The sequence below is a fragment of the Neltuma alba genome, unplaced genomic scaffold (genome assembly GCF_004799145.2).
Source record: "Neltuma alba isolate B1F8T4 unplaced genomic scaffold, ASM479914v2 tig00012807_pilon, whole genome shotgun sequence".
NCBI lineage: Eukaryota > Viridiplantae > Streptophyta > Magnoliopsida > Fabales > Fabaceae > Neltuma > Neltuma alba.
The window spans coordinates 44,935-67,825 of record NW_021637204.1 but is presented as its reverse complement, the minus strand read 5'-3'; the positions used below and the strand labels follow the sequence as shown (position 1 = coordinate 67,825).

The 22,891-nt window shown below is 34.7% G+C and overlaps 4 protein-coding genes across 11 annotated transcripts; all 4 read left to right on the top strand.

The window, feature by feature from the left end:
* Nucleotides 1-281: 281 nt before the first annotated feature.
* LOC114731201 (GATA transcription factor 21) lies at nt 282-2,365 on the top strand. The gene is made up of 3 exons (XM_028918338.1): nt 282-785; nt 938-1,426; nt 1,714-2,365. The coding sequence occupies exons 1-3, from the start codon at nt 543-545 to the stop codon at nt 2,140-2,142; spliced, it is 1,161 nt and encodes a 386-aa protein (XP_028774171.1). The 5' UTR covers nt 282-542; the 3' UTR covers nt 2,143-2,365.
* A 3,970-nt stretch (nt 2,366-6,335) lies between these two features.
* Nucleotides 6,336-7,977, top strand: LOC114731209 (uncharacterized). The gene is made up of 2 exons (XM_028918351.1): nt 6,336-6,577; nt 7,623-7,977. The coding sequence occupies exons 1-2, from the start codon at nt 6,469-6,471 to the stop codon at nt 7,964-7,966; spliced, it is 453 nt and encodes a 150-aa protein (XP_028774184.1). The 5' UTR covers nt 6,336-6,468; the 3' UTR covers nt 7,967-7,977.
* Nucleotides 7,978-8,698: 721 nt separating this feature from the next.
* LOC114731208 (uncharacterized) lies at nt 8,699-13,182 on the top strand. 7 transcript variants are annotated; one of them, XM_028918347.1, is made up of 9 exons: nt 8,733-8,955; nt 9,033-9,077; nt 9,175-9,226; nt 9,314-9,387; nt 9,480-9,607; nt 9,982-10,095; nt 12,033-12,158; nt 12,473-12,540; nt 12,812-13,182. In XM_028918347.1, exons 1-9 carry the CDS (start codon nt 8,931-8,933, stop codon nt 12,813-12,815), a joined length of 636 nt encoding a protein of 211 aa, XP_028774180.1. In that variant the 5' UTR covers nt 8,733-8,930; the 3' UTR covers nt 12,816-13,182. The 7 variants fall into 7 exon arrangements, 5 of the variants coding, with proteins under 5 accessions (XP_028774182.1, XP_028774181.1, XP_028774183.1 ...); XR_003738902.1 differs by lacking the exons at nt 12,033-12,158; nt 12,473-12,540; nt 12,812-13,182 and adding exons at nt 10,235-10,748; nt 10,834-11,336 and having other exon boundaries at nt 8,699-8,955; nt 9,982-10,102; XM_028918349.1 differs by lacking the exons at nt 12,033-12,158; nt 12,473-12,540; nt 12,812-13,182 and adding exons at nt 10,235-10,367; nt 10,470-10,601 and having other exon boundaries at nt 8,699-8,955; nt 9,982-10,102.
* A 5,236-nt stretch (nt 13,183-18,418) lies between these two features.
* LOC114731202 (glutamate-rich WD repeat-containing protein 1) lies at nt 18,419-22,648 on the top strand. 2 transcript variants are annotated; one of them, XM_028918339.1, is made up of 13 exons: nt 18,419-18,500; nt 18,690-18,767; nt 18,868-19,031; nt 19,460-19,538; nt 19,869-20,048; nt 20,146-20,244; nt 20,739-20,904; nt 21,047-21,150; nt 21,271-21,410; nt 21,499-21,571; nt 21,704-21,819; nt 21,946-22,063; nt 22,270-22,648. In XM_028918339.1, exons 2-13 carry the CDS (start codon nt 18,720-18,722, stop codon nt 22,399-22,401), a joined length of 1,419 nt encoding a protein of 472 aa, XP_028774172.1. In that variant the 5' UTR covers nt 18,419-18,500; nt 18,690-18,719; the 3' UTR covers nt 22,402-22,648. The 2 variants fall into 2 exon arrangements, with proteins under 2 accessions (XP_028774172.1, XP_028774173.1); XM_028918340.1 differs by having other exon boundaries at nt 18,440-18,495.
* Nucleotides 22,649-22,891: the final 243 nt, after the last annotated feature.

Here is a 22,891-nt window from a genome sequence, read left to right as displayed (position 1 = left end):
TGCAAGGGCATTATCTTTTTCATGTGTGTGGCCACAAATCTTTTTCTCTTTCTTCGTTTTCCTCCGATTAGGGCTAGCTAGCGCAGTGCAAGCGGTAAAATGAAAAAAGAAAGAAAGAAAGATCGAAAAGAGAAGTTGTGCAGATAGGGTTTTGTCCTAAGTATGGGGTCAGCGTAGGTGCATTCCACACACTGGTTTTAATGGGTTTTTGTCTTTTTAACTTGTCTTCTTTGATGTCTCATGAAGTCACGTGAATGACTTATATTATATACCTATTCACGGCTTTTTGCTCTCTGTGTTTCTCTCTGAGATCTGATACATAGATCTCTCTCCATCTTCTAAATATTATGAGTTTTACTATTTTCCTTATATAAATCTCTGAACCTTTTTCCTTATAACTCTCTCCTCTCTGATCTCTGATCTCTCTCTCATACTCCATCTTTACTGGACAAAAAGAAGATCATAGCACTTACACTGATATGATCCATCCCTCTCTTTAGCTAGCTAGCTTTGCTTGGTTTCTGCGTGCGTATGTATGTGTCATGATACCAACTTATCCTTATTCTCTTTCTTCTTCTTCTAATTCTCCTCCTACTTCTACTATGCCTATTATAGATCTTAATATTGCTGAAGATCAAAGCCATGAGCTAATTTTTAGCCCAACCCACCAACCTTCTTCTTCTTCCTCTTCTCTATCATGCCCTATTCCCTTTAACCCCCCTCAGCAGGATCACGCTGGATCTTCCTACTGGGAGTCCAAGAACCTACACAATGATCATGTCGAGGTAAGTGTTTCTATATAGATGGATGTATCCGGATACCTTAAAGTTTTTGTAGTCAAAAGAAGCAATCGCTTATCACATCAAGTTTCCCATATATACACTTTATGTGTGTTTATTATTAACCATTCAATTGCTCGTGTGATCTTATTTTGTAGGCTGGGAAGAATATTATTGCTTCAAGTGGGTCATGGAATGATCAGGAAGAAAAGGGCGGTGTTGAGATCAGAAAGAGGGGACTTAAACTGAAAGTTTGGAAGAGATCAGCATCAGGATCGAGAGAGAGGGAGGATGATGAAAATCATCAAATAACGGAGGATAATGATCCAGTGAAGTGGATGCCTTCAAAGATGAGAATGATGAGGAAGATGATGGCTTCAGATCATAAGGCTTCTTCTTCTTCTTCTTCTGATATCAGTATTATGGGCACCTCTCGGAAGATTATTAACTCTGAAGATCAGAATCAGAATCAACAAAGACCATTGTTATTGTCTCCTCGAGGAGGAACTGATAATAGCAGCAGCAGCATCAATTCTTCAACCCACAGTAACAGTAACAATAATAATAATACTATCACTGTTAGGGTTTGTGCTGATTGCCACACCACCAAGACCCCTCTTTGGAGAAGTGGACCAAGAGGTCCAAAGGTAAAAATTTTTTGTTCCCCTTTCAGGATTCACATGCTGGTTTTTGTTTTGTATCAAACTAAACATAGCAAGCTAAAAGTCTAGCTGCTCCCCACACACTGAAAAATTATTGGGAAAAAAGGTCGACAAGATTCTGGTCTACTGAAGGGTCATCATCTGTTTATGTTCGTACCTTCTGAGATACACTAGTCCTTTTTTAAGTATTAGACATGCTAATTGAGTTGTAACTTGTGATTAGTGATCTTAACAAATTGTCATTGTTGATTATTATTTTGTTGGAAACGCAGTCACTATGCAACGCTTGTGGGATTCGACAAAGGAAAGCGAGGCGAGCCATGGCGGCGGCGGCGGCTGCTGCAAACGAGTCGTCGGATCTGCATGTGGCTGGGAAATCTGCAGCAGTGAAAGGGACTTACAGGGTTCACAGCAAAGAGAAGAAGTTGAAATTGGAGTGTGAGACTCATCAGATGAAGAAGAAGAAGCACAAGCTTGATGAAGATCATCATCAGGACATGGAAGCTAACAATAATAATAATTCAAGAGGGAGATCATCGTCGTCATCACCAACAATAATAAACAAGTTTAGTTTTGAGGATTTCACAGTAAGCTTGATGAGTAAGAACTTGGCAGCTGCATCACAAGTTTTCCCTCAGGATGAGAAGGAGGCTGCAATTCTTCTTATGGCTTTATCTTGCAATGGCCTAGTTCATGGATAGGAGTTGATCTCTCTCTGTGTCAGTGTGTGTACTGGTTTACTTAATTTTCTGGTTTCTACTTTCAGGTAATTAGGGTTTTTGATGATGATGATAAACTTATTTTCAAATAATTTGTACTGTGTGTAGTCAATGTTTTGTACTTTGTTATAATTATGAGAAGGGGGAGGCAAATGATGGATAGACAATCATGAGATGGGAAGTGAAGAAGGTTTAATTTTTAAGATCTTATGTTAGATATTGAACAAGTGGAGACAGCCAAAAAATGTGGGTCTCTTTCTGTTCACCAAGTTCTAATATTATTATCTGGGAAAATTCAATAAAATTTCCAGGAATTACTTTATTTATTCACTTTGCATAATAATAATTTTGAGTTTTTTATTTATTTCTAATTAATGCACATAAATATATTGTGATATTTCTTGTAGAAATAATCATCATCATCATCATTGTACTCTAAATCAATTATGAGCTTTATAATTTGTCCTTAAAAAACATGATAAATTAAATTTTTTTAAAAAACCAGAATGATAAATTAACATTTAAAAACAATATATTTATTGTACGGTAACTGGTTTTGCCAGTGACTGAGGAAAACAGAAAGATTAAAAAGTGTAGTAACTTTTGCATTTTGCTGGTACAAAAAAAATCTTTTGCATTTTAGCCAGCATCATATGTCTGCTTAGTGGGGTTCAATTATGTAAAAGTTTTCGATAGTACTGCAAATGAAATGCAAAGTACTAATTTATATATATATATATATATATATATATATAGTCTTGAAGGAAAACTTCAGGGAAAAATACATCCGAAGATCCATATAAATATCACAATTTGCATTGTTTTTTTCCCCAAGATGAAGAATTATTAATCAAATTAGAAGCACTTATCTTACGATTTTATGAAAATCTCTATATATGTATCAAAACTATTACTTTATATAAATAGTAAATTCTTGGGAGAATTTTACTGTAAATAGTCCTTAAAATATGAAAGTACGTAACTTGTGGGTAATTAATTAATAATTTTCAAGATCATTCACTACACTTTTTCTCTGTCAATTTTAAATGATGATAATAGTTAAATTCAGTGTTAATAATAAGGAGCTCAAATTCTCTTAAGATGAAATCTCAAGTACAGGTATTGAAAGAGTTTCTCCTCATTCAAACTTCACTCAAAATCATATCATTACCTCCAGTTCTAAACATAGGATCTCATATTTAAGACCGGAATTCAGAGATAGGCCTTTATAATACCAGACACCGTTTTAAATTCAAATTCAAATTTAGGAATGAAGAGCCGCCAACTAGCTTGATAATGCGATGTAAGTTTTATATATATAGAGAGAGAGAGAGACACACACGTGATCACATTCTCTTGTGACTCAGGATGATATATTTCTTGAAGAACATAATCATATGGTTCTACGATATATATATATATATATATATATATGGTCCGGGTAGAGAGAGAAATGAGAAAACAACAAGACCGGGTAGCTATTTGTGTTATCCTTTTCACCTTTTATGGGTTAACCTTTATGCTCCCTCTTTCCTTCTCTCTCTCTCTCTGGTTTACAGTTCTGTGTAGTATTTGACCTAACCCTAACGATGTTGTTGAGGTTATCAAAATCATGAAAGAGATGAGTCATGTTTTGGATTCAGCTTTTATTATCACGGGCGCATGCATGCAGCCAGAGGCCGCCCTCCATCATCTTCAACCTTCAAGTACCTCTTTCATTCAATATAAATTCAGATTCTCGCTCTGCCTACACTCTGTGTATATGAGATCGATCCATGGAGAGAGAGAGAGAGAGAGAGCCAAAAGAAGAAAGCGGGAAAAAAGAAATTATTGAAGTACGAAAGAAAGAAGGGCTCCTCCAGTTTTCTGCTATACGCCTACCCACAGACAACAGCAGCTACTTTTGCAGCAGACAAAAGCCTTTGTGTGTGTGTGAGTATCCAATAATTGGAGATTTAATTATATGCTCATTTTAATTGTGTATGTCCCCTACAATTCCCTTGTCTCCAGGGCATTGCTTCATGTGATGCTGCTGTACTCACTTCATTATGGTACCAACAATATAATATTAGGCTGACATTTCGCGTGCCTTAACAAATACTACTTCTGGTCCTTATTATAAGAGCCAGTTGACTAATTTGAGAAAATTAAAGAAGTAAGTTGAGTTAGTTATTTATCCTAAATAGGTGTTGCATTTCATAAAATATCCTTATTAATCAAGTGTATTGATTAGAACCATCATTATTAGAAGGGCTATTTTAGGAAAAAAAATACAATTATGAGAGACAAAGTAGATTGGGGTCATATATTTAGAACCAAAATAAAAGTTAAACAGGGTCTTATATCAAGGACCGCAGGTAGTACTAGTTTTGGTGGTTTATGATATAAAAGTTAGGTAACTAATTTACAAAAATTAAAAAAAATTAGTTAAATTAGTTATTTGTTAAAAAATGTGTTTTGATTTTCTTAAAACTAAAAACTTCTTCCCTGTGTGAAGTACTGGGTGGTATAAAGTTGATAATTGATTAATTATTAGGATATCGGCATTCCAATTAATAGATATTATGATGCATTTAATTTTTAGTCATTCTCTTTCTCTTGAATTGACCACCTCAATGGCCTTGAAAATAATCTTAACTCGACCCGACTTATTTTGAAGCGCAAGATTTTAAGTATAAAAGTTTATTTTCTTATCAAATTAGCACAATGTTGCCAATAAATTTGAAATTCCATTATAATTATGACCAGTTCTGTATAACGAAGGACAACCTTGTTTATTACTAATTGATGAAATCAATGACAATTACTTTCCAAAAATTTAACTTATGGGTCTTGAGAATTAATAGTCACCTAAAACTTAACCACAAGTTCTATATGATGATTAATAACATTGATTATTACTAATGATAACTATACGTTCAGCAATGATAAGGGTCTGTTTGATTATACAAAGAAAACGAAGAAGGGAGAAAGAAAAATTTTAATAAGCTCGATTTAAAAAATTTTGAAAAGCAAGGTTAAAATTTTTTAATTAAATTTGCTCACTCTTTCATCTTACATATTTTCTTTATCAAAATTTTACAACTCAACTTCTTCAATTTTTTAAATCGAGCTTATTAAAATTTTCCTCCCCTCCTCTCTTCTCCAATTCCTTCATGGCAAATATAGGGTAAGAAAAAAAATATAATGTCAGTATTACATCTCTCTTCTTCCATGGTATGTCATGTTTATTTTGAATTTTGTTTTTATAATTATTGTTAGATGCTCAATTCTAATTCTATTAATAATAAGTGCATAATAACATTTTAATATAAACTATATTTGATACTCCTCTGGTCCTTAATATAAGACTCATTTAACTAATTTGATTAGATTAAGAAAGTTAGGTAAGTTAGTTAATTATAAGAAAAGTGACACATTTTTCCTAAAACACCATAATCATCTTTCTTAATAACCCCTCTCTCTCTTCTACTTGATTATGATTGAGAAAATATCTATAGGGGTAATTTAGAGAAAATTGATAAATATGATAAATGGGTCTTATATTGAGGACCAAAACCAACTCAAGAATTGGGTCCTATATTAAGGAACGGAGGAGTATCACTTATCGAAAATCAATTATATTTGTATTTGGTGAGCTTGACAACCCTCTACAATCACTTTAAAAAAAGTGTTTTCATGTAATTCGAAACAAAAACTCTTCTCCTATACTTATTTCGTATACCATAAAATTACTTTTAAAAAGCTAGTCCAAAGGACTTGAATAATCTATTTATAATTATAATGGAATTAATAATATACAATCATGTAAAAAATTGAGGTGCATATCAATAAAATTTCATGAAAACTAATATATTTATAAGTTAAAATTAAAATTGTAATAGTAACAAGAAATATTTATTTTCCATTTTTGTTCTTTTGAAAAAAATCACAACCTACAATTGGGTCAAAACGCCCAATGTTATGGTCCACGTGTTCATCCCCAATTCGTATGCCCAATGGGCTTCAAATAAAATAATCAAAACCCAAATGTTCGCTTCCCAAGCAGAAGAGAAGGAATGGAAAATGCAGTGAGGCGCCAGATTGAGGATTGTGGAAGACGAAATTGGTTCACACTGTAAATTTTTTGAAACGCCAAGAGAATCAAAGAACATACGCAAGACGTCTTCTTCTGTAGAGGGAGGAAACTAGCGAGAGAGAAAGAGAATCAATTCATCACAAGCAAACTGAATTTCTAGCTGTTTCTGTGACCACCACACCACACCAGAAAACGATCATCATCTTCATCAGTCTTCATTGTTAACTTCAATGAGCGACGCTCAGCCACCGCCCCCGCCTCTGTCTTCAACAGAATCGCTCATGAAGCGCTGCAAGCCAATTTGGCGTGTATTCTTGATCTATAATTTTGCTTTTGCAGGTTCTATTTTCTATCTCTTGCTTACAATAGCCATTGTTTCTTTCTTTCTTTGTTTGTGCGCGCGCGCATGGTGCTGCGATATGAAATGCGTCATTAAATTCTATTCCCCCCCTCATTTTAGTCGACAAAAACTGGCTAATGGATTGGTTGTTACTTTTTTTTCACTGTGACGGCGGCCTTCTTTGACGTTTTGTGTATTCTGCCCTTCAAGTGTTCGATATATTGCCAAGTAGAACTTTGATTGGTTGTTTGATAGTTTGCCTATAATCAAGCGATTTTTTTTGGCTGTGTCTCCTAATGTGTAGGAACATTTACTTTCTCCTTGTATTCCGTTTATGAATGGGACCCTTTTTATCATCTCTTTGTCTACTTTCCAATTCAATCAAACTCGTATCTACATTTGAGATGACACATCATGGCGTGCTCTTTTAACTTGTCTTAGTAGTCTAACATGTTTATTGTATTTTTAGATAATGCCAAAGGTACCAGAAGTTGAGGCTCCTTTTCATTATTAGTTATGTACTAGTTCTATCTTGATGCCTTGAATATGCAACTGGAATATCAAGTATTAAGTGCTTCTTTTTGCTTCGTATATCCGTATTCGATGTTTACCACGTTCAACCATTAGCCATCTGACTTGTTGCCATTGCAATTTGATTTCATGTCATACCATCAATTTGCCTCTTGACTGATGTTTAATGTTAAATTTAATCCCTTGACTAAATTTGCTGTCTTCAGGGAATTTTTCCCCGATAAATGTTGTTGATGATCAGATGAATAGGTGTTATATGTTGTGTCTTAGATGAATAAGTGATTAGACTATGTCTACATGTATTGTATGCTGTTGTGTCATGATTAAAATAGTGTTTCTCTCTGCGATTGTTAATGTTTGTTACCCTTCCCAAGTTTCTGGTGTTCAGAACATTTCTTGTACTACCTAAATCCCAGACATACAGTTTTCTTTCTTTGAATGGTGACAGCAGGAATAAACTAGACGTTTTTTTTCTTTGCCCTTCTAATGTTTCTGCTCCGTAATTTATTGCAGCTTATCTATTTTCAAGGCCAAAGAAGAAAGACGGGACTGAGAATCATACCAGAAAAGGTCACAAATTGCAAAAGGAGAAAACTGCTGTTGAAGTTCCTGAACCCCCCACAACCTCAACTTCAATGGGTTCAATTTTCGATGATGACTCGCTCTATTTCCCTGTCTCCATCCCTGAGGAAGTGCGGGCTCCCATCACTGATGAGCAACAACGTGAAATTTTCAAATGGATGTTGGAAGAAAAGAGAAAGCTGAAACCCAAGGACCCTGTAGAGAAGAAGCAAATAGATGAAGAAAAAGCCATTCTCAAACAAGTTCTACGTGCTGACACCATACCGAAGTTTTGATTCCCACTTCAGTTTTCTAAATGTTGACATGTTAAAGCTTCAGCACAATTGATAGACCTTGACAAGCTCGGATTATTGCACGTTGAAGTCCATTTTTTTACTGGATAGCATCACACTGCAAATTCATTTTTTTTTACTTTATTGACATGGGCAGCCATTTAGTCTAATTACCCGGATGAAAATCTCTGGACATCGTGGGATGATTGTAATGTAACATCAGTCAGTTAATGTAACATCAACACCTTGCAATTGATAACGAGTGCCAGTGTGCCCTACTATAGGCACTTACCTATTCATCAATTTGTATTTTTGATCCTTGGGCATGTGAACTCTACTAATGAACCAAGGACATGTTGTAATGTTTAAGTGTACAATCGTTCGTTGATGTTGGAGGTGGACACTCCTAACACTGACAAAAAAAATACACATGCACAAGAAATGATAGTGATATGAACAGCATAATCTGACTCAGCATGTCTTTGTGTGCTATGTGCAAACTTGCCACGTGAAAACGGTGAAAATATCACTCCTTTTATTACAGTATGAAACCTTTATCTACCGAGACGTTTTTAACCATTGAATAATTTCATTGCATTTCCATTTTGAGCGATTGCCCAGTTTGGTGGGTAGACTGTAGGGATCAAAAAGCAATGACGTGGACTTTGAAACGAGACAAACCATAAATATGGTTTTCAGGCATTGAATATGGTAATCAATGGCTAGTGGACTTTGACAATCGCCGGGACCACAATAGCTCATTTCTCTGGATTGAGGATTCTAACTATATCCACATCCTCCAATAGTCCAATCCCATCCAATCTTCTATCTCTTGCTCAATCAACTGAGTTTAGGACTTTGAACGAACTGAAAAGAGTCTAACATACTTAACTGTCAAGCTCATGTATTTTTGTCCCTTGTCTGTCCGATTTAAGCAATTTTTATCTTATTGAATTCTCCCTCTGCAATGCCAGGAACAATCCTGGTCTCAGGTAATTTCATCTTGTGGAAGTAATTCAACTATGAATCACCATATGGTTTTTATCTCACTTCCTCGTTCATATTACAGTCCTGGAATTCATGGGTCTTCCGTTATCTTCAACATCCATAAAGGGTATGCAATTGCTCTTGATTTTCAGCTTATCCGAGCCTTTCCCCTCTGCCACCCTTCAAAATGTCATTTATATAACTGGTAATTGTGGTGACTGCAGTTTCCATGGGGAAAACAGAGTCCCTCATCAGCGAGGAGGGAGACTTTTCCTTGTAAGATTAACTGAAAGTTCTATGTTGTTCTGTCAACATTTCTAACGATGACTTCAAGTTTATAATCCGCTTGTTTGTCCCATGCAGCCCATTAGCTAGTCTTCGTGAGGATCTCATTATCAAACTTCAGGATTCTGATGGGAATGAAATATCTCGTATAGGTAGCTCTCAGAACACTGCCCATTTGAAAATTTTGAGTTCTACTCCCATTTCACTTGGCCCTAGGATAAACCTGACTAATATATTATGAAAGGGTTTCATACGAAGTCAATAGTTGAGAAAGGTGTTTGGGAAGACATCTTTGCCCTTGGGCATGGACACCTGCGTCTGAAGCTGCAGTTCATCCTCAATGATGAAGACCGTGACCGGATTCGTATGATGGTACTGATATTGTTCCTCCCTATTATGCAAGTTTGTTGAGTTTCTGAAACTTTTCTTAATAATAAAAGGCAAGAGACCATGGTGATTGAAAGAAAAAAAGATTAGCTTATGGCTTGGGAATTCCCTAATCAGAGCATGGATGGCCTGAGAGAGAGAAAGGCGGGAGAGAGAGAGAGAGAGAGAGAGAGATTATTTGCAATATAAGAATGATTTGTTAGATTGTGCTTGGACTTGTAGTGGTGAAATTTTTTAGAAATTGCAAGTGAAAATGCCTCAGTCAATTACTTTCTCCTGATATGGAACTGATGGTTGTTCCATGCAGACAATGATCTATGAATGATTTCATTTTTTCGTATTCATCTATGGTTTTGCAGAGACAATCTGCGTTGAAGAAGAAACATGATGAGCTTCTCAGTAGCAGTCCCAGGGGTTCAGAAAGTGATAGTGCTTCTGTTGGCAATGCTGCACTAGCCTTCAGGAATGATGAGGTCTCAGGTTTGATCTTTACTCAACTGACTTAAGAAGCAATGAAAATATAAAACAGAAAAGAATACAATTAGTGACTTAAACATCCTTCGTTTCCCTGAAGTGTTTTTCCTGATATTCTAAGTTCTCCATCTTCTCAAGAATCTCCAAAAAGACACCTACAACTTGAAGCCGTTTCTCAAGGGGAAAAACCTGTTGGTTTCCGAACTGAGAAAAAAAAACCGGCCCTAACATTATATTGGGGGCTGAGCCTGATCTAATGCAGCTACACCCAGTTAAGGATTTGATTACTTTACAATGTTTTCTCTATTGTGCTGATGAAAAGCCATTGGAAAAAGTACTATTGTTTGCTTAATGCTCATTTCGGATGTTTTAGAACGGCGCAGTTCAATATAAGGAGATCTCATCAAACAAACCGCTGTCAGAAGCATTTGATCCTACTAAATTAAAAGAAAAGGGTTTAACTAAGAAGCCTGGTTTTGGTTCAGCACTTTCAAAAGATCCTCAGAGAGCTATAAATTCAGAGGAAGTAGTAGCTATTTCATTTAGAAGCTCAAATCAGAATGAAGTTGCAGAGAATAATCTGATACAGCCCAATCCCAGCAATGTGAGAAAAATGATTAGTGCCTTTGAAATGCAAACTGGTCTAGCTCAGGTATTGCAAGTGTTGTACGATATCATCAATGTATAATTGCAATATTTTGACAACTGGGGTTCACATGGGACTTTTCTTAAACCAGGATATGAGATCTCCCATCAAATCACCTTCATCAGATCACTGTTCAAGTACAATTGAAACAAAAGCTTCTTCCAAGGCTAAGCACTCAGGGAAAGAGAAGGCTTGGAATAAAGGGCCAGTGGGCTTGTCACAAGGAAAATACAGATGTAGCTCTACGGTAAGAGAGTTGAAACAAGCCCAGTTATATAATGGAGAAAACAGAGAGCGACTTAATTCACTTAGTCATGGGAAGGAGTTACTGAACAAGCAAACAAATTCAAATGCCAGGAATAAATTCAAACTATCACATAAATCAGATAGAGAGGAAGATAAATATAGCAAAGATTTTGTGAGAACATTTGCATTTGAGGCAGTTACTTCAGGGAAGATGCCTGAGAAGATTTCGGATATATATCATCCTAGCAATCTGTTTGATTCCAGGAAAGATTCTAGAAGCAACCCAAACAAAGGAGTAAAAAGGGGAGATGCCTTGAAAAGTTCTCGTGAATTATGTGTCAACAGGGATTCACACCACCTAAATTGAATTCAGGGATACACTTTGATGATAATTATTGCCCTTTTGAATGTTCTGGGGCCTGGATATTCCCTGATGAACAAAGAAAGTTCTGTCTAACAACTGGTGGTAAAAATGTAATGGCTTTATTGGAAAGTCTGGTTACAAAGCGCATAAACCATGAGAGAAGTTTGGATACCTCGATATTAGAAAATACGGAAAAGGTATCTAAAGATTTTTGGCAAACCTTTTGGCTAATTACTCTCTTTCGATAGAACATTCGTGTCTTAACAATCAGTGCCAAAGATGAAGTCTCTCGCATATTGTGAATACCTGAACAAATAGTTTGCATTTTAGTTATGCCAAAGAACATTGAGAAAGAAGATTGAAGATACGAAGTTCTCTATTGTATGTCTCAGACTAGGTGTACTCTAGTCTTATTCCTTTTGTTTCCAATGTTAGCTAGGATTTTGTAATAGATTAGCATACTTTGCCTAGTTTCAAAATTAAGCTATATAAGATTTATGATTCTGAGTGATGGCTTCGCTACCATTTTGTTTGTGTGTGCCAGATTTACTACCGTATCTGAGGCTTATTTTTTAATGAGAGAAGCATTCAACTTGGGATGTGGATTGTTCAAGAATTTAAGCTGATGATTTGATTATCTGGCTTACATTATTTGATCTATTTTCCCTTTTCTTAATAAGAATGGAGCATATATTGGGACTGGAGCTGAAGCAAGCAAAAATGCGAAGATAGATGAGACTGAAGAGTCAAAGTCTAAAAGCTCCGATGGTAATGGAGATGAAATTTCTGGAAGACCCATTAAACAGGTCATAATCATCTTTCGATTTAGCAACGTTTACTTCTTTTTTTCGAAGTTTTATACTCTCAGCTACCTCTTCATAATTTTTTGGAAAGAAAATTTCATCAGTGAGTTTGGATCTGTAGTGATGCATTCATCCAGTTATTGTCTTTTAGACATATTAGTACGTCCTTTAAGAAGAATAAGACATGTTGCGATCTCCATTCACTTGAGTAACTTCCTGCAAAACATTAAGAGACATATAACACAGTTAAAAAAAAAGCAATGTGATGCTTGCTCTATATGGTTATATGCTTATATGCCCTTTCCTACATCTCTCAGGCAATAAAAGTTGCAATCATCATAGGGTTTGGAATATTTGTTCTCCTCACAAGACAAAGAAAAGGAAGGTATGAAAGTTAATTGTTAAAGCATTTCCTGGTCAATTTTTTTTATTATGCTCATGTCAGCTTTATCATGCATTGATTATCTTAAGAAGGATACAAATGCAATTCAAGATTGAAGTTGATTAAATCCGATGAAATAGTTTGATCATATAATGCCTCTAAAAGGATGTTAGATATACAATTGTTAGGGAAGAAATATCAGAATGCCTTGTGTCACATAAAATTTATGATGAAACACTGTCAGTAATTTAGTATTTTGTAATTTGTAATGCAGATAAAATCTGGTTATGGGTAGGCTTAAGATACCGGATGGTCCAATCCAAGACAAAGTCTGGTTGTGGAAGTTGAAGTTACTGGACATGAAGGGATCCAATCATCCAAATCTCATCCGGGGTTTTCTGTGACACAGATTCTTTTTTTCTTTTAATCAAATGCAATAACAATTTGACAAAAGTTTTTCTTTCATGTAAATTTCTGTCAAAGTAACCTTATCTGCACTTTTTTCTGGTTTTGTTGACAGAATGTAATTTTTCAGTTAGGGATTGATTTGTAGCAGAATTATTATGTAGTTTGAATTCAACTTCTCCTCAACAAGTATTTTCAGATTCAACAGTTGTATGTTAATTAAACCCAGATTTTCACTTCTTTGGTTGGTTGGAAGGGAAATTCTTTAAAATTTTGAAGTCATGAGCAAACCATGTTTGGCTTGCAAGAAACTGTGCATGATTTCTTAGTATATATATGTCATGAGGATAAAAAACAGCTTCAGAGAAGCTTGGTTGTAAAGTGTGAGTTTTGAAGGATTCTGTAATATTTAAATTCTGAATGTTCATCCAGCATATGAAATGAAAGTTGACTGCTTAAAATAGTCTCGTAAATTTAAAATGTTAGAAAAGAATCCAAATAGCATTAGATTGTAATTGAACTTACTATGCAGTAATTTGTCCCCCATAAACTTCCACCCATCATCTCTTTTATATAACAAAAATCCTTACGAATAATTAAGACATAATGTATAAACTAGAATGTCCCATGCAAAAGTAAGTGAAACCATTGAAACATCCAAAACAAGTAAGTATCCACGCCTTCATCATGCTACTCTTTATCGAGAGTTTAAATTCACCACCTTACACTTTCAGGCCCCAAAAAAAAAAAAAAATCACCACCGTACACTTAAGAAAGCTTTGAAGAATGTGTTTGTTGTTAGCTGGGCAACAAGACCCCAACCAATCTAATTGTGTTGTTAGATTAGAGTCGGATTAGTGATAAAAAAAAATAACTTATTTGCAATCTGACTTTTGAAAAAATGAGATTGGGTAAAAATTAAATTGTGTTTGGAGTAGATTTTACAAAAGTTAGTTTGTAAAAATTAGATTGGATAAAAGGTTGTTTGAATTATAATTAAATAAAAATAAATTTAGATTGTAAAATTATCAAAATAGGTATGAGTTTCATTAAATGATGAGAGAATAACGAGAGGAGTGAGAGAAAATTATTATTCTAACAATTTCTAATGGTCTTAAGCCCGCCCGATTGCCACTTGAAAAAGCTACCTTCCCCAACTTAAGGTGAATTGCGTGTTTGGTCCCATTTTTTGCTCCCAAGTGCGGTATTATATAAGAGGGGTGTTTGGCAACTTTGAAAAATACTTCTCTGGAGTATTTTTCTGTAAACGAGATAAACTCTTCCACATATTTACTTCGTATACTGTAAAAATACTTTTAAAATTATAGTTTGGTTCCTATCCAAACACCTTCAAGCTTTCCTAAACTACTTCTGGTTTACACATTGCTCTCCCAAGCACACACTTAAACGTTGATGGCTTAACAAATCAGACAAGTGAAGCAACTTGTTGAGAGATAGTGAGTAACTTCAAACATGTACTCTAAAATGAACCACGAAAGGCCATTTTTTGTAAAAAAAAATTATAATTTATTTGTATTGTAAAAATTAATTAATTAATGCAAATATCTTATCTATATCTAATTCATAATTTTTACAGTCTCACTAAACTGGTCGCTTCCTTCCAAATATAGAGGGCAAATGATAGACCAGGCCTAACTATTCGTCAATATATATGAATTGAAATTTAAATCCCAAACTACTTGCGTTTAAGAGATGAGAGCTATAACTAATACTATTTCCTATTCTAACTCCAGGAGTTAAAGATAAAAGTTTTATTTTGTTTTAAATATATGATCTCAATTCACTTTGCTTTCAAAATTTATAATTTTCTGTTCAAAGCATCATAGTAATTACACATATTAAGAGAACCCTTAATCAAAGAGATAGTTCCAATGTATATAATTAAAAAAACTTAGTTTAAAAAATCAAGATACATTTATTACAAATAATTAATTTAAATAATTTTTTAATATTTATAAATTAATTATCTAAGTTAAGGACAGGAGATAGTAATTCATTTAAGAAAAATGTGTGTTTATTTGGTCCTACCTTTTTTTTAAAGGGATGATGATATAAAAAGAAGTTAAAAATTGCAATATTTCAATTCAAGCACCTAAGAGGTCAAAATCTTAGAAAAGGAAGTAGTGTTTGATTTGGTATTTTATAAACTAGCATTTACTCCGCGCGATGCGCGGGATGCATTAACATTACTAAAATCAATAATCATAAACAAATTAAAACAACTCTAACAAAATCAGTAATTCTAAATAAATGTAAATCAACTTTAGCAAAACAAAATTGCATATAATTTATGTACAATTAATGTAAACATTATTCACCAAGTATATCTGAGGAAATATAAACATGGGTGAGATATGATATTATGTTTTAGATTTAACAAAGTAACAATACACAAATAGTGCACAAACAAGAAAAAACCAAATGAGTGTAAGTTAAATTCATATAAGTCTTTTTTTTATGAATCATAATTCAGGTAAGTTAACCAAGAAAAAACATGCACCATTTCCTAGTCCAAATTGCACCATGCGTGTGGATTGTGCATAATTTTTCAAAAACATAAAAGGTTGCTAGTCTAGAACAGTTTTTACCATTGTGTAAAAACCACCTCATTGTTCAGCTTCCTTGTTCCTTATTCAACAGCAAAGCTGCTGAGTTGGTAGAGTGCAATTTGCAAAAAATAAAAAGGCCAATAACCAACTTTAAGAAACACATGAATCAAAAAATAATGGTGCACATTTACCAACCACAAATTAAAATCAGCTTCAGCAAGTTTTTCACTCGATGCAATTTTGGCAGTCCTGACTGCCATCTTATTTTAGATTCAAATCCAACCACAAACAGAATATTAAAATTGAACAGATGATACATAAGGGGATGCGGATGAGAAATAAAGCATCCCGTAAGCGAGCAATCATTCAGCTTCAGGTACCCACAAAAAGCAACAAAATATGCATCCATTAAAATAATGTTCATCTTCAATCACCTAATAAGACTCTATTTACATGGGACTCCTTTTCATTGACAGCAAATTATTACATTCACTCAATAATCTTTTATTCCCAAATATCAAAGATTACAAATTATTGCACCATATTAGTCAAGCGGAAAAACAGAATAGAGAGGATATACCAAAAGAAAAAAAAAAAGCACCACCCACGCAAAAATTTCTCACATGTATTTTAACAAACACCCATCAAGCAAACATATTTTAGAGCAAGCTATATTCTACCCCCCCAAAAAAATTTCAATCTAGAAGAACCAAGCATAGGACAGCATAAAAATTAAGTTAGCTGAATATAGCAAAGTGAGAATAGCAATTTAACAACAGAAGAACTAAACCCATAAGAATCAAGCAGAAGATTTGTGTGGAGAGCAGTGGTCATGGCCTTGTTGGTTTGTTTCAAATCTCGCCATATTTGATTCTCACATAGAGGGACTTCAACTTCTCTTCCAGAGTCCAGTTCAATTTCCCAATCTTGGCTGTCTCTTCTCTCTTCATCCTCAACCTCTTCATCATCCCCACTTCAATCACCTCTAAAATCCTCTTGGCTTGCCTTTTCTGCTTCTCATCTAAGACCACCCTCACGTTTTCCATCTATAACTGATTCCACAGGAAGAGACAATAAAGCAATAGTGAGAGAGAAAGAGATGAAGAGAAGCCTAGGGAGAGCGGAGATGCACAACTGATGTGTAAGAAGGAAAGAGATCTCTCTTTCAATCCTAATTCTGGGCCTCTTCTCATCCTTAGATTGAAAGAAGGAGCAAGGCACAGCCACTAATTCTCCTCTTTTCCAGCGATGTGAGGGAAAAGGTTTTATGTGAAATCCTTTCCCATCTATGCAGAAAATATTACTTACGTAGAAAATTTCCTCCCTTCTTCCCTTCTCCCTGGTCAGGTTTGGTGAAGAAAAGAAGAAAATAAGAGGGAAAGGAAACAAATAAAATTTGAATTTTAAATTGAAAGTGGAGTAGGTGTAGACGTGTAATGAGTGTACAAGAAACTAACAGCCTGACACATAAGCAAAGTAAAAAGAAAGCAAGCTGAAATGCTCTTCACGGAGGCCGAAAAATATGACAGATGTGAACAATATTTCCACTTTCTTAGCCAACAGGAGAGAGAAAATCAAAAATGGAAAAAGTTCATCTTACGGATCCATGCAATCTCATAATAAAAGTACACGGAGCTCCATGCATGAGCTGGTACTGTTCACAGAGCTGTTACTGTTCATAGCACAGTAAAATGAGTGAGGAGCCATTGTGAATAAGAAAATGGCTCAGCTTGGCTTTGATTTTTATTTATTGTATATATAGATATAATCGGGATAATTATTCTGTAAATCCTTATAGTTTCAACCAATTTTAAATTAGGTCCTTATAGTTTTTTTCTTTTTTATCAGATCATTATACTTTCACCTATTTTTAATTAGGTCCTTGTATTTATTTTTCTTTTTATGAAGTCTTTATAAATTCACCTTATTTTTAATTAAATCCTTAAAATTTTTATTCTTTATTTTATAAATTCTAATAATACTATTCTATAACATAAGATAATATATATTATTTAATATTAGTTTATAAACTATAATATTCTAAAAATAATGAATTATTATAATAATTTTAACTTTTGCCAGCAAGAAAATATTAATTGTTCTAAAAAAATTTCCTAAATTAATTAATTATATTACTTATTTTTTATTATATACTTGTTAATTTAATGTCATTATCAATATTTTATATTTCAGTATTAATCTATTTAATTAAGTTTATATTTAATTAATAAATAAAAATTAAAACTATATGGATCTGATTAAAAATTTAGTGAAATTATAAGGACTTGATAAAAAGAAAAATAAATACAAGGACCTAATTAAAAACTGGTTAAAAGTATAAGGGCTTGATAAAAAGAAAAAAATTATAGGGACCTGATTCAAAATTAGTTGAAACTATAAGAACTTGCAGATTAATTAATCCAATATAATCAAATGACTAAAATGTCTTTGTATCAGCTTTTTTTTATAAAAAAAACTATTAAACTTGTCATTACCAGTATATTTTTTATTATTACCAACTTACAATTTATTAATAAATATATTGTCATTATTAGTACATTTCTTGTTATTCACTGTTTAATACTTATTATTGTTTGTTCACAACTTGTCAATAAACTTTTTGATACAAGAGTATTTTTGTTATTTAATTATATTTGTAAAATATTAGATCAGACATAATTTCTTTCTCTGAGATTTTAAGGCCTCTGAATTGAAATATCGTAATTTTTAATTTTTTTTATGTCATTTCTCTTTTTTTAAATTGTCTGTGTATTTTGCCTTTTAATATTGAACGCTTTGAAGCTATGCGTTTCAATCCTTCATACAAAGCCCTAACGTTCTGCCTCTGCTCAGCCTCCACGCAGTCGCGGACCGCCTTCGCTCATACATAGAACTTGTTCCGTCGCGTCTTGGGTGTTTGTTCTCACTGTTTGGAAGCTCATTTGCTGCCTCGCCTCTCTTAGACGTCTTCTCTTCTCTTATAGTAAGGTTCGTACTTCGTAGCTGGTCTCGTTCTTGCTCTTCTCTTTCTTTCTTCTCTTTTCTTGGCCAAATCGTGCTGTTTGCTGGAACACCTTGTGTTGGAGAAGAAGGAAGAATAGCTGACAGTCATCAATACATTTGAATTAACCACAGTATCTTTTGGTAAGAAACTAAAATGTTTACTTGCTCAACCAGGCGATCGCCGAGTCAGTTCAATAATCTACAATGACTCGCAGCCTAAAGAATCCCAAGAAAGCTAAGAGGAAGAACAAGGTTTAGTCCTGTGGATTATTATTCAATTCTCTTCAAAAAATCTTTTTTTTTCCCCTTTTGAGAGTTGGCTGAAGTATTTGGTTCTGGGATTAAAATTCAGGGCTCGAAGAAAGGGGATGGGTCTTCATCTTCTTCGATACCTTCTGCTCCCACTAAGGTTTGGCAACCGGGTGTGGACAAGCTGGAGGAAGGAGAAGAGCTCCAGTGCGATCCTTCTGCTTACAATTCTCTTCATGGCTTCCACATTGGATGGCCCTGTTTGAGGTAACATACGGTTTTCTGTTATTATTTTTTCTTCTCTCTTTTCCTATTTTCTTTGTTTCACGAGTTGAGTGAAGAAAAAAATTTAGGCCTATTGTGGGATTGTTATTTGTATGGTTATTGCTACTCACTTTCTCATCCCCGAAGAATTTTGCCTCATTTCTCTTTTACGGATGCGAATTAGGTAGGACCTTGTGTTACCTTTGTAATGGAATTATGTTTTCGAACTTCTATTATATTCACGATAGGGTGGAATGAGCTATTGCTTAGCTTTTAGAACCTGGGATATGTGGATTTACATAGATGTCCTTTTCCATCATGTGTTGACATTCAAAATGAGATTCTTGGTGACCATGTCCTGGGCCTTTATTTTAAATTCTCCTTATTGATGTACTGCATTATTTATTTATTTATTTATTTATTTTTGACAGCTTTGACATTGTTCGTGATACTCTGGGCTTAGTTCGGACTGAATTTCCTCATACCGTCTATTTCATGGCAGGGACTCAGGTGAGCTTTACTTTATAGATTTGTGAGATGAAGATTTTATTTTGAGTTATGACCAACTTCACGGCACTTGTGCATTCTTCACTTTCTGTTGGATTAGTTTGTGGGAGTATTAGTTGTGATAGTGAACAAGTTGATTTCATATTTCACAATTTTTATTTTTTTTTAATTGGGGTGCCATGCACTCAAAGGAGTTTATTGTGTAATGTATGTAATTACTAGTAATGAACAAAATAAGGCCAAGTTCTCCCTTTCATCCTCTTCATTTATATTTTTATGTTTCGTTTTTCACATTTTTGACATTATCCTGTTGATATGATGGTGCTTGTGCAGGCAGAGAAAGCTTCTTGGAATTCTATTGGGATTTTTAAAGTATCAAATATCTCTGGTAAAAGACGTGAACTGGTGCCTAAAACTGCAACTGATGACGCTGAAATGGATAGTGACAATAGTGATAGTGAGGATGACAGTGATGATGAAGATCCTGATAGTTCTAGGTCTCCCATTTTGCAGGCAATGTCTTGTAAATTGGACTTTGTTATACTTCAGTCCCTTGCTGTTCGAACATAAATAACATTTTTCATTTATCCTTTTCAATTTTATATTACAGTTGCGGAAGGTATCTCATGAAGGATGTATCAACCGCATACGCTCCATGACTCAAAATCCTCATATATGTGCAGCATGGGCAGATACTGGCTATGCACAGGTTATATTTTCTAACCGTTTAACCCATTTTTCAGTTTATGGTTTGATATCATAGATTAATGTAACTTGTTTCATGGAGTTTGATACTTAACAGTTTATGTGTAGAATACTGTTAGGACGTAAGGACACTATGCCTTTGGAATGGTAAATTATGTTCTTGCTACTTATTATTTCTTATTTGTGGCGCTGGCTAGGAGCAAACCTTGTATTTACCATATTATCATTTTGATACTGTGTCGACTATGCCTAAATTAGATTCGAGATGACTGTTATCAGCATTTGGAACAACACGATATGATAATTTGACTAAATACACTCTATTGGCTTGTTGGGTGGTTCTTGACTCAATTAGAAAAATTCCTTTTGGTTGTTTCTGCTTCTCCAATTTTGCTCCCATTCTTTCTGCTATAAGTTTTATTGGGATGTAACCCCTTAAGCGTGGACTCATCACTTTCGGTTTGCATATGGTCTTACACTTGAGTGGTGAATCTGTAGATCTGGGACTTCAAATCTCATCTCAATGCTCTAGCAGAATCAGAAACAGAAGGCGCCCAAGGAGCAGCTTCAGTTTTTAATCAGGATCCGCTGGCTAAGTTTAAGCATGGAGATGAAGGATATGCCATAGACTGGAGTCCTGTTGATCCTGGAATGCTTGCATCTGGTAATCTTAGCTTGCCCTTGGTTTAGCTTAATTTAGTCCATCATTTTCTTCTCTCTCTCTCTCTCTCCCCCCCTCTCTCTAATTAGCTCGGCAATATGAAATAGTTTCCTGCTCAAGATTTAATCATCCTCTTCATTTTAAGGGGATTGCAAGAATTGTATATACCTGTGGAAGCCTACGTCTGCTGCAACCTGGAATGTTGACAAAATGAATATTGCGCACAAAGCAAGTGTCGAAGATCTACAGGTGAGCACTTATAGCACAAAGCATCATGAGCTCTGTCTTTAGAGTATATCCATTAAAGCAGGTTTTTTTTTTTTTTTTAACTCTGTTAAATATTTTTAAAAATTTTATTCATCTTTGCAGTGGAGCCCTACAGAACCTAATGTTTTTGCTTCTTGTTCTGTTGATGGAAGTATTGCAATATGGGATACCCGTCTGGGGAAGTCACCGGTAACATCTTTTAAAGCTCACAATGCAGATGTTAATGTTATGTCATGGAACAGGTATGCAAAAATTAATGTGATGATGATCCCTGAACTTTATTGCATTTCTAGGTCTCATGCTTGCTCTGTAATAAATTCTACCGTGTAGGCTGGCCAGTTGCATGTTGGCCTCTGGGAGTGATGATGGGACATTTTCTATTCGTGATCTTAGATTGCTCAAGGTATGTGGTATTGGAGATTTCCTTGTAATCATTTAGGAAAGAAAATATTCAGTGTTTTATTTGTTTTTCGTTTATAAAAAAGCAAGAAAGAAAAATCAACGCTGATGTTAATTTGTATTGATTGGTGAGTAGGATGGAGATTCTGTGGTAGCACATTTTGAATACCATAAGCATCCAATCACATCCATTGAGTGGAGCCCACATGAAGCTTCTTCTTTGGCTGTTTCATCGTCTGATAATCAGCTAACGTAAGTAATATGATATTGATAACATGTTCTTCCTTGACGTTTCAAACAGACTTCGGCATGTCGATAAGCTTGTTTTAAATGTATACATTTGGGGTTCTAAAAATGCTGCATTGGCTTCAACCGCAGAATATGGGACCTTTCCTTAGAAAAGGACGAGGAAGAAGAAGCTGAATTTAAAGCTCAAACCAAGGAACAAGTGAAGGCCCCTGAAGATCTGCCTCCTCAACTTTTATTTATTCACCAGGTAGGTTATTAGATATTTCCAGGTCTCAATATCGGTATCAATGAGAATATCAATGTAAGATATAATGTTTATGATAAGTTACAATATTTCCAAGTCATAAGCAGTATGTTTTATTTATTAAATTCTGTAACATGCGAATAAAAACGTGTCTATTTCATTTTCATGGTAGACCTCCCTCCTGATTTATTTGTGTTGACTTGAAACAGGGACAGAAGGACCTTAAAGAACTACACTGGCATAATCAGATTCCTGGAATGATTGTGTCTACTGCAGCAGATGGATTTAACATTCTCATGCCTTCAAATATTCAGACAACTTTGCCATCCGAGGGAGCTTGATACCTGGTCATTGGTAGGGATATTTCCTGCAAGATCATGGCACCTATCTGGTGCAACAATTTTTGGTGTAAATTCCACAAAGTGATGCTGCAACACGATCCAGAACTGGCTATGCTTCATTGTTTTTCTGTTGTGTTCTGTGAAGGATGTATGGATTGATAAGGAATTTGATATTAATCAAATGTACCTGAATTTTGGATTTGAGATATATTTAAACAAAGCTGATTTTGGGTCGATTGGAGCAGAACCTATGCCGCTTAGTTATTTATTCTTTCCGTTCTTCAAAACAATAAATTATGCCATGAAGGCACCCAAAAAAAGGTGATAATAAAGGTCTTGGCAAAGGAGCACGCTGCCGCCCCATCTAGATCTCCTCTTCCTTAGTTCAGGAAGCCGAGAGGAGGCATTTCATCTTCTACAGTACTTTCGCCCTCCAAATATTACGCAATGTGTTGTTGCGTTCCCCGGCAACAACTTGTAGATAAAAATA

Bases quoted from the DNA above. Each gene is read 5' to 3' on its own strand.
- LOC114731201 (XM_028918338.1), top strand. From the start codon at position 543: ATGATACCAACTTATCCTTATTCTCTTTCTTCTTCTTCTAATTCTCCT. The intron at 786-937 runs GTAAGTGTTTCT...CTTATTTTGTAG, and splicing joins TACACAATGATCATGTCGAG to GCTGGGAAGAATATTATTGC. The intron at 1,427-1,713 runs GTAAAAATTTTT...TTGGAAACGCAG, and splicing joins GTGGACCAAGAGGTCCAAAG to TCACTATGCAACGCTTGTGG.
- LOC114731209 (XM_028918351.1), top strand. From the start codon at position 6,469: ATGAGCGACGCTCAGCCACCGCCCCCGCCTCTGTCTTCAACAGAATCG. The intron at 6,578-7,622 runs GTTCTATTTTCT...AATTTATTGCAG, and splicing joins CTATAATTTTGCTTTTGCAG to CTTATCTATTTTCAAGGCCA.
- LOC114731208 (XM_028918346.1), top strand. The intron at 10,749-10,833 runs GTATTGCAAGTG...TTCTTAAACCAG, and splicing joins TGCAAACTGGTCTAGCTCAG to GATATGAGATCTCCCATCAA. The intron at 12,159-12,472 runs GTCATAATCATC...TACATCTCTCAG, and splicing joins CTGGAAGACCCATTAAACAG to GCAATAAAAGTTGCAATCAT.
- LOC114731202 (XM_028918339.1), top strand. From the start codon at position 18,720: ATGACTCGCAGCCTAAAGAATCCCAAGAAAGCTAAGAGGAAGAACAAG. The intron at 19,032-19,459 runs GTAACATACGGT...TATTTTTGACAG, and splicing joins ATTGGATGGCCCTGTTTGAG to CTTTGACATTGTTCGTGATA. The intron at 19,539-19,868 runs GTGAGCTTTACT...GTGCTTGTGCAG, and splicing joins ATTTCATGGCAGGGACTCAG to GCAGAGAAAGCTTCTTGGAA.